This window comes from Sycon ciliatum, chromosome 4, assembly GCF_964019385.1.
Source record: "Sycon ciliatum chromosome 4, ocSycCili1.1, whole genome shotgun sequence".
Classification (NCBI taxonomy): Eukaryota; Metazoa; Porifera; class Calcarea; order Leucosolenida; family Sycettidae; genus Sycon; species Sycon ciliatum.
The window spans coordinates 29137698-29150401 of NC_088646.1; the positions used below are offsets into that span (position 1 = coordinate 29137698).

At 46.6% G+C, this 12704-nt stretch overlaps 1 protein-coding gene across 2 annotated transcripts in view; it reads right to left on the bottom strand.

Moving 5' to 3' along the window:
- Nucleotides 1–758: 758 nt before the first annotated feature.
- The window catches only part of LOC135813685 (lysophospholipid acyltransferase 5-like), a 21457-nt gene continuing 9511 nt past the window's right edge, over nucleotides 759–12704 (bottom strand). The window contains exons 5-18 of one of the 2 annotated variants that reach the window (XM_065326726.1): nucleotides 12304–12410; nucleotides 11724–11817; nucleotides 11191–11228; nucleotides 9745–9804; nucleotides 9282–9329; nucleotides 8947–9029; nucleotides 8386–8497; nucleotides 8089–8175; nucleotides 7682–7798; nucleotides 7403–7449; nucleotides 3077–3227; nucleotides 2395–2556; nucleotides 1945–2027; nucleotides 759–1684 (exon numbers count right to left, since the gene is read on the bottom strand). In XM_065326726.1, the coding sequence (XP_065182798.1) occupies nucleotides 1639–1684; nucleotides 1945–2027; nucleotides 2395–2556; nucleotides 3077–3227; nucleotides 7403–7449; nucleotides 7682–7798; nucleotides 8089–8175; nucleotides 8386–8497; nucleotides 8947–9029; nucleotides 9282–9329; nucleotides 9745–9804; nucleotides 11191–11228; nucleotides 11724–11817; nucleotides 12304–12410 (1235 nt within the window). In that variant the 3' untranslated portion in view covers nucleotides 759–1638. The remainder of the gene's footprint in view (nucleotides 1685–1944; nucleotides 2028–2394; nucleotides 2557–3076; nucleotides 3228–7402; nucleotides 7450–7681; nucleotides 7799–8088; nucleotides 8176–8385; nucleotides 8498–8946; nucleotides 9030–9281; nucleotides 9330–9744; nucleotides 9805–11190; nucleotides 11229–11723; nucleotides 11818–12303; nucleotides 12411–12704) is intronic. The other variant, XM_065326727.1, reaches the window with a different exon arrangement.

A 12704-nucleotide genomic window follows, 5' to 3' on the forward strand; every position in this document is an offset into this window, starting at 1 on the left:
ACTTCTGAGTTCTTGGCTGATGGACTATGTACAGTGTACATGCCCTCGTACTTCACTTCCACCGCCAAGCGCTAGCCTTTTTAGAAGCACATGACAGTGATTTGTGCCTTCAGTTGCGCTGAAAAGTGAAAATACAGGACTTCTGAATAGGAAAGTACTGATCCCTGACATTTTGGCTACTTTTCGGACGTTTCCTTTTTCGCACCGGTTTTCGGAAGAGCCTTCAAAAATCGGACGGTTTGGCAGCACTGCATGTGTACTGAGACATTCAACGCCCCGATACATAACATAGTCCTCCTAGCTCCAACACGTCTATGTACGAGGCGCACACCGACAACCTCCCAACTTACTTGGAAGGCTCAGGTTAGGAAAGGTCCAAGACGGAAAGGAAAGCGCAACGAAGAAGAGCACGAGCTAAGTCCCACAGCAACACAGAATGCCGAAAGTTACTGGATGATGATGTCAATAGTAAGACGTGTCGACATACCGATCAGCTTACTACAACTCGACGACAAGAGGCAACAGACCACCCAATTTGGGAGGCTCAAGTTGATGTAATAAAAAATGGAAAGCTACGACGAATTGTTACAAACCGAAACATCAGCATCCAACTGAACTCCACTATGATGTAAATAATATGATGGGACCCAGTTGTCCATCATTCCCTGTCAGTTTTGTGCCTTTTCGTCGCAATCGCTGCGATGGTGGCCAGTTAGTCATGCATGGAACGCGTACCACTTTGTCCGTCTCCTTTCTATCCATGATCACATTAGCTTACTATCCACGTCCAACTTCCTGTACAAACTAGTTCAAGGAATCATGTGTGATATGCTTTGACACCCCGTTGTCATAATTCACTGGTGCAAGGAGCATTGCATCGTAACTTTGAAACCATACAAATGACGTCAACTTGAAATTCTGCCAGGACAGCAGGGTATGCGGGAGTTGCACACTCTTGGGGGGGGGGGGGGATACGTAGATCTACACTTGACAGCAGCAGTACACCCTGCATTGTATTGAATGACATATCTCGGCAGGCGGAGGCAGATGCGAGTTCACAGCAAGCAAAGCCGGACACCGGAGAGGCTGCAGCAGAGACGGATCGGTCGAGAACTGTCAACAGAAGAATGCTTGGTCCGGCTGCCTCAGCAGGGCAGAGCAGCAGAAGCAGAGACGAGATGATCAGGAGGAGAAGACTAGATTGTACACATCCATGAGTATCCATGCCATGCACAACGTACGGCACGAAGCAGCTGCCGCTGCCAACCTACGACTCGAAAGCTAGAAACCTTTTTTCCCATGGCCATCAAAAATAATTATAGTTATCCATAAATTGGACCATAATCCCTAGAAGCTCGGCGTGAAACAGATGCACGAGCAGTGGTGCCTCAGACAGGCTAGTAAAGATGTACAAAGTGAAACATTGCCATTGCACCCTCGGCCATTCGCACCAGTTCGTAATTGCCTGGCTCGATACATGGCGAAGGAAAAGAAAATGGTAATTTCAAAAGAGACAAGAAATATAAATTCAGGCAGTGCGCTCATTTGCTTAGCTGCTTGTACGGGTGTCTTCAAATAACTGTCAGAAGCGGCATGAAAAGAATCTTTGTAAGCGTTAGAATCCATCGTTGTTCTCCTTTAGTCTGTCTTCTTTGCGCTAGCCACTGGCTTTGCTGGAGTAGACCTTGATGCACACAAGCCACAGAGAATCACAGTTTTGTAGACACAAAAAATGTGAGGGCGCACATAGAGACTCCACAGAGATAATAATATATAGTTTATACTGCCACAGAAAGCTTTTCGACAGTACATGCATGCAAATACACATGCACACACGTGCATACACACACACACACACACACACACACACACACACACACACACACACACACACACACACTGTGACATGCCTTGAGAGTTGATACTATAAAACAGGTTACTTACTTCCAGCTCGCCGGCAGGAACACATGTACCAACAGGAGCACTGCCCAAGAAACATGGAAATAAAAGCCGACGCGGGTAGCCACCTACAGCGGTCAACAAGGGGAACCAACAGAACATCTTTAAAAAAAAGAAGCTGAGAAGGAAGTGACACATACGGAGGCAAAATGCAAAGACTGAACTGTAAACATGCAATGCCAATCCTTGGACTGAATACGTGCACAAGAGTGTGGATCCAATACTTCCAACTCTCAATCCCGGGATCAAGCTGTATTTACCACTGCCCCCCCCCCCCCCCCCCCCCCGAAGGTCATACTTGCATCTAGTGTAGGTTGCTAAATAGCAGCGGATGTGATATAGGCTTCCCTAGCACTATTGATTACACACCCACACATTATGTTACACCCACCCACACCCACATGAACGACACGAAACGTCCGGCGTCCAGCTTACCAGAACAACTTTGCCCCAGCCAAGAAAGGACATGCCGATGTATCCGTAGGCGATGGCCATATGGGTGTAAGTGGAACACAGCGCGTGTGCAATCACACGTGGTACCAGAGGCAGGGATGCCAGTGATTGGACACCTGTTAGGTTCTTCAGCACTGTGATATACTGGTCATTGGGAGAAAAGACAATGCAAAAGAAGTTTTCACAAACACTGAACGCCTCACCGAGACCACTAGACGGGACTAGACAACACAAAACAAGATAACCTCAGCGCTAGTGCAAATTCAAGTTCATACTCCAGCACACAGCATGCTCAATGGTTTGCAACCCACCCTAATGGCAAGCCTCTTCTACCTTCTTTCATGGATGGACAAGAACGATGTCTTTGTCACGAGTACATCACTTTCATTGTGTCCCGATTGGTCAAAGAACTGCTGTATACTTATGTACATGTACAAGTATTGATGGTGCTACGGTATGGGATAACCTGGCCGGAGATCAGTGATGGTGGGACCGTACAAAAGCTACATGACTGTACATACTACACTATGGGTCTGTGCAGGGACAAGAAGCCCACCAGGCACCACTGCCGGTTACGGTGTTGCGGAGCTAGACTGTGCACGGACAAAGCCGCAACAAAAGCTGCTGCTGCCTCCACTGCGGCATCGGGTTTGGCTTCACTTACGCGTGTTTCCACAAATAGCGTTAGGAACTCGCAGATGAGGAAAGTCCAGAAGTAGCCAAAGTGAACGCCGTGCCATATGGAAATGTAGATGGTGCTCAGCAGCAGAGATGCGTACCAATTTCCCAAGAAGGCCAGGCGCTTGAAGATGTATCTGCAGGAACACGCCGCACGATGAAGGAAAGATAGTCAGTATATAATCATTATCATGTCACGCTTGCGCCTTTGCTTTGAATGTCACATGCAATTGTTTTATGCTCAGGAAAGGAAGTACCGTAAAATCCCGCCAGAGCGCCCCGCCTCTCCCATCCGCCCCTCCCTGACTTTTCTTGTCAGGGAAGTGATTGATTGTATCCTCGTATGACTCTGTGATGTCGTAGTGTACTGCAGACGGTGACCCTCTTGACCAGGGTTTGCACAAACCCTGAGTTTTTATGGGTCTGTACGACTCCTGGCTCTTGACCTTTGATCGGTGTACGAGATGCACGAGCAGTTTTTGTAGGGTGAGTACTTTTCATGTAGTACTGAATGCGGTAAGTAGGACTCGCCCATCCGCCCCTCCCCACCCCACCTGGACCTTCTCGAAGGGTGGAGGAGGTAGGGGCGCTCTGGCGGGATTTTACGGTACACGCACGCCCCAGAGAATGTACCTCCTGGATCACCGCATGGACAATGCAAGTAGTGCAGCTACAGTCCATTTCAAATGTATAGACGCGTGAACTCATACGTGACAAATCCGTTCGAGTCATACCGTCACGTAGCGCACTGCAGCTGTGAGTTTTGCATGTGTTTTTCAGGTTTTTCTAAATTTTCTTCGCCGCGGCGGGAAGTACAAAAAGATGCAAAAGACACAAAGTCGCAAATGAAAAGGTGCGCAATAGGGGTGAAACGATCAGTTCGAGTATTCGTTCGAAAATTTCAAACGAGCGAGTATTCGAAATTCTGCACTCGATCTTTTTTTTTTTAGTATTGGCATTCTATTTTTCAAAAACTTTTGTTGTGTCGCTCGTCCACTGTGTGTATGCGTTATCAAGAGTACATAACCCCCCAGAGTGTGCAACGCCGATCCAGCTCTGTGTAGGGTCTTGGTCGAGCGGAATCGGATCTTCTGATGTCATGCGTACACTTCACACCAGCGCAAGGCCGGTCTCGAGGCAGGGCACCATTGTTTTTGATCCAAGAGTACCCGCGACTCCCCGGGTTCCCCTCAGATGTGTACGGTATTATGACGCAAAGATCCGATTCCGCTCGACCAAGACCCTACACAGAGCTGGATCAGGCGTTGCACACTCTGGGGGTTATGTACTCTTGGCGTTATGCATGCCTTTGAGTCAGTATTTTATGACTTGGACGATGAGATCACCACGGCAAGTAACGTCAGTTAACGGTGTCGTTTTTAGATATGAAAGTACTGATGAAAATCATTACTAATCTTTACACTCTGTACAAGACTTTGGCGGCTTTTGTTCTATGTTCACAGATAATTTCTTCCGAATCGGTCGAGAACTCACAAATCTAGCACTTTTGAATTTTGATAAATACTCGAAATAATCGGATACTCGATCGAATATTATGAACGAGTGATCGATTGGTCAAAATAGATGCTCGTTTCACCCCTAGTGCGCAAGAGTTCATAACCCCCATAACCCTGGGGGTTATGAACTCTTGGTGTGAGGAAAGTCTCAAATGAATCTTCTTCTTGTTTGCATTTTCTGACTGCCTGACTGCAATGGCTTCGAAGGCCCGTAAGAATCTCAGTGATGCCGAGAAAGATATGGTTAGTCGTGTTCACAGTTACTTCGAACAAGAGCTGGATTTGAATCGACGCTTGAGTGTCCGAAATCCTCGTCATCGAACTCACCTTGCAACTGGTGTGAGTGAAACCACTGTCACTCGTTGTGTCAGGCAAAGTTCTGGAGGTGCCTACTATCTTGCTGGTGATGGGAATCGTAGTGATTCTGAAGGCGAAGATTAAAACGAGTCTGAACAAAACGAGTCTTCTGCCAAACCAGGCCGGCCCAAGGTGGAATTCGACGAGTTCACGCAGTGTTCTGTGACGCAGGTATTTCACGGATTGTTTTCGTGAGTGACAAATTCCAACGGTGGAAAAGGTGTTCCAGAAGTGTGTGGAGTCGTTTTCCGACTTACCATCTATATCAAAAACCGCGTTTCGGAGATCCATCAAGTCTACGTACAAGCGAACTGAAGGTAACCAGAAGGCAATGATGGAGCGCCCGGACATCATCGCTTGGCGTCACAGATTTCTGAGAGAGTACAGAGAGTATCGTGCTGAAGAAAGGCCACTGGTGTTACTTGACGAGACATGGGTCAATGCTCACCACACTGTACCATTTCAGTGGTATGGAAAAGAAGAAACAGCAGCGCAAACAAGCAGCCACTGGAGGCACCGTCTGGAAAAGGGAAGCGTCTCATCATTTTGAGCGCGGGATGGGAAGGTGGATTTCTCCCGAATTGTGACCTGGTGTTCATTGGTTACACGAAAAGCACAGACCACCATGACGAAATGAATGCAGTTCACTTTGAAGAATGTTGGGAAGATCGGCTTATGCCAAATCTACTGCTGTGATCGTCATGGACAATGCACCATACATGGACCCAGGACATGTTGAAACCGGAGTTGTACCAGCTGGTGAAGGCCCACAAACCCCAGCCAGTTTACAGATGTGACGACCTTGCTGCCCAGCAGGGTTTCATGGTGCTGCGACTTCCCCCTTACCACTATGTGTTCAATCCCATTGAGCTGATGTGGGCCTGGATCAAGGGAGAAGTTGGGAAACGCAATATGACATTCAAGATTGCGGACGTCAGAGAGCTCGTGAAGGTGGTCATGGCTGAGGTGCCTCCAGAGCAATGGACAGATGCAGTTGAGCATTGCAGCAGGCTGATCGATGAAGCATGGGTCAGGGACGGTCTTCAGGAAGAGGTACGTGAGCAGATAGTCATAACCCTGGGCGGCGATAGCAGCAGCTCAAGTGACTCGGAATGAATACCTCTCGAACGGAGCGTGGGTTTCGCCACTGCCTTGCTTAGCCGTCTTACCTCTGTGACGGAGTGTGATTTCGTCACTGCCTTCCTGAGCCGTTACCACTACTGTGTGTTTCTGGCATTGTCTCGTTGAGACATTAACCTTGCAAATGATAAACCAACTCTTTTGTGTGATTTGAATGGTAGACCTGGATGAACATTGGAGTCACCAGAGTGTCGGGGAAAGAATGAATAGTTTTGGGAAGTTTGGTTTCGCTTGTCCGCTGCTTTTCGGAGTTGTGGGCAGAGAATTCAGATACCCATATTGCTGTAGGAAAGAAAAAGGACCAAGGAACTACAAGTTACGCTATAATGTCCACTAACACCACCATTTACTAAACAATCCGCTCATGCGATAACATTGCACGACACTGATTGACGATACTGACGTGATTGTTTAGTGACTGGTGGTGCTAGTGGACATTATAGCGTAACTTGTAGTTCCTTGGTCTTTTTCTTTCTTATAAATTAATCCTTGGCTCTCCGTCCGAGTCCATTCCCGCACAAATTGCTGTGGTGTTTTTTATTGAATGAGACTGGGAATTCCATACATAATATGTTTGCACGATGTTTCTTTTCTTTCTTTTTTAAGAAAAGGAGGCTCAAATCATATCGAATACCCCACACTTGTACTGGATGGAAATCACGGATCGAAACCACGAGGCTATCAGGACCCGTACAAAAATGTACGCGTGATGGCCTGGGTACAGCACTGTCTCAGCGAGAGCAAACATCCGAAACAGACTGGTCAAACCCTTAAAACCAGAAATTATATGTAAACCGGGCCTAAAATAAACTTCATTTGTAGCGAAAACTCAAAAGTATATAGCCAAAATTATGAGGCGATGCAGAGACGGAATCTGGAGAAAAAACTCAAAAAATCCCATCGAATTTTGGAAAACACTGCGCATCTATATATTTGAAATGGACTATAGAGACAGTACAGTGTACATGGATCGCGGATTTTATTATGCGCGAGGGTATGCCTCCCCTCCCGCACCCCCATCTGCGTACGCCCCTGCTACTTCAAAGCTCACCCATCACTATTTACACTGACCTTACACTTTACAGCTTTCTGGGAATTTCTACTACTTTTCTGTGTTGATAAATGGGTACGGGTGTTTTCTTTTCTATACAGAGAGCACCTCCGGGATATTTTCAAGTTTCAAAGCATGAATGCCGGTCGGCTCAACGAAGCAAAATCACAAGAAGTGGTGGCAAGTGCGTGCACTCAAACACACACACACACACACACACACACACACAAACAGGTGTGTAGCATACCGTTTGACGAAGCGATGTGTAGCACAGTTGAACTTGACACTGTACATCTGCAAAGGGGCAGATTTGAGACAGACAGGTACACAGTTCGGTTAGGCAACTTCTACAAGTTGAACACTTCATACATCCAAGCAACAGATCAAGTCAAGAGGCACGCACATCATTCTGTCTTGCAACAAAGAAGGAAATCATCCATGATACGCACACAAGCGACTCGATAGCATTAGTGAAATGCAGGGCCGCCATACAAGAGAGCACCAGACCAGACCATCAGTAACTTACTGCGCAGTTGGTTGGCAAGACTAGCTGTCCAAAATGCACCTGACGGCACAGATGAAACTGGGGACCGCTGGCATCGGTTCCACTGTAACCCAGGGTACACAGGCAAGCAGCCGATTCCTGCACAACAGCAAAAAGTAAATACATTGGGGAGAGAACAAGATTAGTGGACATTCAAGAGGACAGTGCGAGGAGTATATGAGTGAAAAGATACAAAAAATGTTTAGTGCCGCTGTGGGCTGCTGCTTGACACTATGCATCTACTTGTCTTGAGGAGGTATACGTGTGTACTTGTGCTAGATATTGTGTCGCTCCATTCGTATACACACCAATACCAGTAGCAGTGGCAGTAGCAGTAGCAGTGGCAGTATCAGGACACCCCATGCATACAGTGTCACACGTTCACTCACCACAAGCTTCCAGACACCGACATATTTGCACAGGTCCAACATTCCGTGTATCGTAAGCAAAGCAATACGAGTCACCAAATCGCGCTCCTAGCAAGGAAAAACACCACCAGAAGAGAGCAAAAGACAGGTATTCTCAATGAGCTTACACGGTCTAAATCATAACTTGACAAGGGAGACCCGCATTGTGTTTAGCTGCATACTTTGCACAGAGCTGCAAGCAATCCATCCGTGTCAGTAACGCTGCTGTTCGTATCGACCATGCATCTCACATTACAGTATCTCTGGAGAAGCACGTACCTCAAATGTATCGGCCAGAAACATTGATTTGGGCACGATGAGCACACCGACGAAGGTGAGAGCTACACCCAGCACTGCCTGAAGAAGACATCTCAAGCATGACATGACACTCCTAGCAAGGACAGAAACACACACAAGCCCAGCTCAACGGTAGTGTAACAATCACACACACACAATCACACACACAATCGCACACACACACACCACATCTACGGTTAGATTGTGGCATACTTGTGCCCTACCAGTTAGACCGACTCAGAGGTGACACATTCACCATTGAAGGATGAATGGTGGGACAGGGGTACGGCAGCAGCAACAGCATGGTGTGCTCCATTAGTACAACGCTGCCGTCATAGGAGCTGTTTGAGCATCAGCAGTGGGATGGAAGATAACCACAATATCTGCACAGAGTCGTCAGGGATGCTTCTCAGGACTGCAGCAGCACAAGTTAGAGTTGAGTGGAACAAACTGCAAGTTCTCAAAGCTGTCAACGCAAATTCTGCGCTGCATTTGTTCTTCGCCATTACTACATACACCAAGCAAGAAGAAAGCGAAACTTACCTGAGTGTGAGTGAATATTTCTTTGCATCGAAGTCTTTCAGGTGAGCGCCGTGTACAAATCTTTCGTACTCATTGAAGTTAATCTACATACACACAGTCAGAAGCAGACCAATCCACGGCACCAGTAAACCTTACTGATCTTCATACCTGGTAAAACTTGCACGCAAGGCTTATGTAATCAACTACTCGTAGGACCCACACCAGGACAGCTCACACTCATTAACTCGTATAAATGGCACAAGGTGATGATTGGTCAAAGACTCCTAGCATACTGAGTTTCTTTACAGACTAGACTTGAAAGAGTGTTTGCGTTATCCTGAAGAGAAGCAACTCACCATAGGTCCGCCAACTGCAGTCAGGGGATTGAACTTGAAGCCAAGGTACTGAAAACGAAAACAACACACACTCATCAGAGATGGCGGAATCATGATATGGGGCAGTGTTGAGCAAAAACAAACCATTAAAAGTGTCAAGCTCGGCAGGGAGCAATAACTTCATTTACTAATACCGCTGAAGTTGCTATTTCTAAACCAAAATGACATGCTTAAATTTTTGGCTGCAAGTGCAAAATGAACGTGGACCACATAAATAAATACTTTTTCAAGTATTATAGTCGGACTGTTCACAGCGGCACACTCAACTGTCTTCACTTTCTGAGTTGCCCCCACGCACAATAGGATAGCTGAGGAGAAATCCATCCCCAACATCACTCGTAAAATAAATAAAATAGATATTCAGGAGCACGTACAGCAGGTGTTCACTATGTGAAACGAAAGAGCTAACAGACAACGAACTTACTGCAATCAGCGACGGAATTTTAGCAATGGACAGCATCTTCTGATCGGCATTCTTCTTCTCCTAACCAAGTTGGAGGACAGACATTGTACAAAAACGTCATAACTGGAAACATCATTAACAAAACGAATGTGCGTACTGGGTTGATCAAAAAAATTAATAGTATCTCACTGCATACATTCACTTTGATCATTAGCGTGGAAGTGAGCTCTCACTTCCACGGTACAGTTGAATTTCAAACACTGCCCTCAAGACAGTAATGCAAGTCACTAAAGATTAGAATCAAGAAGAAAGGACCAAAGGGTTCACTAAAGATTAACTGCAGTTATAGGGGTTTCACACTCACGTTTATTTTCACTTTTATAGGAGTTGAAAACGTAGCTCTTCGCGGCCATGCATTCACACTCACACTTTTCTCCCACATTTTGCAGCAGTTCCCATAGAGATAGCATTGCGTCATTATCCATAGCACGTGCACCCGTGCAGGAAAGTGAGGGAAATTTGAATTTGAGTATTTTGACGCAACATCAACGCGAGATGGAGCTGAAGGATTTCAAGTGAAGCTGCAGAGAAAAATGGACACTGCAGGCATCCCACCCTGTTTGCTTTTGTTGTTGATCTGGCGAGGCTTGAACCAGCTTCCGCCAAGTAGAATCTTCTCCAGGCGGAAGTTGAGGATTTCAACAGCTCGCTTTTCCTTCGACTGCCGGCTTTTCATCATCTTGTCTGTTGACGACATTCACTCCAAACCTCTACGAGCATGGCTTCCGTTGTCTCATCAAATTTCTTGCAAGGCATGTCGGCAAGGTCGCAGGAGATAGAAATCACAACTACCAGGTTTTGACAAGAAGTGGAATGAGAAAGAAGCCTCGTGTCGACTGCGAGCATAATTAGGTAGGTGAAATTCTCTCAGCCGCCACGTGTCAGCTCCATTGGATTTCCCCGCCAAATAGTTTCCTGGACGATGATTGGTTGACATGATTACCGAAACTCAAGAACGGCAAAAATCATAGCCGTAAACGTAATCGTGACCGTGGGGTTCTGTGCCACGTCTACGTTTCCCGTTTTCCCGTTTACGTTTCGGGGAAAACCCCAAAAGAGTCGGTCGTTGCTATGATACTTTGCCGTATTAAAACGTGAAAATAAACGTGAGTGTGAAACCCCTATTAGTTGATAGCCATGGGTGTTGAATGCGAGTTTTGCTGCACTAAAACTACAGTCCAAGTCGTGACCGCTCCATACTGTACAGGAAATACTTCCAAAATAGTCTTTCTAGACCGGGTGGTCTTTCTACGCAAGTCAAAATTCATTGGGAAGTGAGCTACAGTAACCCGAGATGAGCGTGCACCACGGTCTCGCTGTAACAGGAGTCCAGCAGGGTGAAATACTAGCAAACCCAGCCACAAAAGCAAAGATCGTAACCCCAGCAAGAAACGGCCATGCGCTTACCGGTGGCAAGCGACTGTCAGTCACATCCATGCAGAAGGCTGTGAAGGGAAAACAAAGCAGATCATGATGAACATTCTAGTTTAGCATACAGACATTGTGGACTCTACAGGGGTCATGCGAATGACATCACCACATGACATCACTGCATAGAACCAGTGCTACTGATACCACACCAAAAGACGCTAACATGACGGCATCATCGCAAAACCTCTTTGCCGCTTTTGCAGAATTTTCTTGCTAGGGTGTCTTGGCAAAAGAATGAAGGTGTCGATTCGTGAAACAGCAGGGCCCTTGCGGCACACACAGGTACAGGCTGAAGTCAAATCAGCCAGCGTCAGAGCACAGGAGCATTCAAAGAGACCTCTTACTATCCAGGCTCGACATGCCTGACATCAGCCCACAGTAGGAAAGTACTGTTCCAGTGGGAACAAATGGTGGGACTGTCTGGCTCACATCACATGCCGCGAAGCAGTCAGCCCACACATCACTGGATCGTTCAACACCATCAGCTAATGTCATCACGAATGCCTTACCAAATAGTGCCTGCACGTTGACACACGCTGGTGTCATCCAGCCAACACTGTACTCGTCAGAGGCGTACGTACTTAATCCCCAGACAAGATGAGCCTAAATATTCGGCACAGCAGCGCAAAACAACAACCCAAGATTCTTCAAAATTTGAAGAATAATCATGTTCATGTGGTATCACCACTCTTCACTAAAAGCCCCCCCCCCCCCCCTTCTATCCGTCTATCTACCGATGCACGGGAGGTTGTGGCAACTGCCAGGAAAGTGCTCCATGCGCAGAGTGCAGACCATTTTCAGGTCCAACTGGAACCTGTTGTGACTCAAAGTTTCCTGCCAAAGTGATCATCGGACAACTTACAATAAAACCTGGGGACGAACGTTTATTACTACTATCTATGCGGAATGAGGAATTCATAGTGCTAAATAGTAAATACTAAATAGATGGTGATGAACCAGGCTTATCTATCTCCTCAGGTGGACCGGTAAGTTTTGCTCACCAGATCACAAGCTAAAGATAGTCACCGATATTGATATCCATGAGAAATATATGTAGCAGCATCACTACGTGTACAAGCACCATCTTACCAGTGGCGCGATCAGGAAAATGGATGATCGCAGAGTTCCAGCCGGCATGACGCACACAAGAACGTATCCCAAGAGCGAAGGAATAGCAAGATGCAAGGAATCCCATCCTGCCAAGGAGAGACATAGAAAAACTGGTTCACTCGCAATGCCAGAGCAAATATATTTCATGATTCAAATACTCTCCGAGGTATGGCTCACTGCAGCTGACTGCTGATATAGTGCAGGATGAAGCTCAAGCAGATGACAGAACAATGCTGTGCAGTGCACGGATCCCGTTTCCAATTTAAAAGCCTGACGTTCTCTCGCTCGATTTTCGTCTGACAACAATTGACACAAGTAAGAGCACTTTCCCTTCTCCACTTGCAAAACAGGTGCCCTATACTAAACATGCTCTCCGTCAA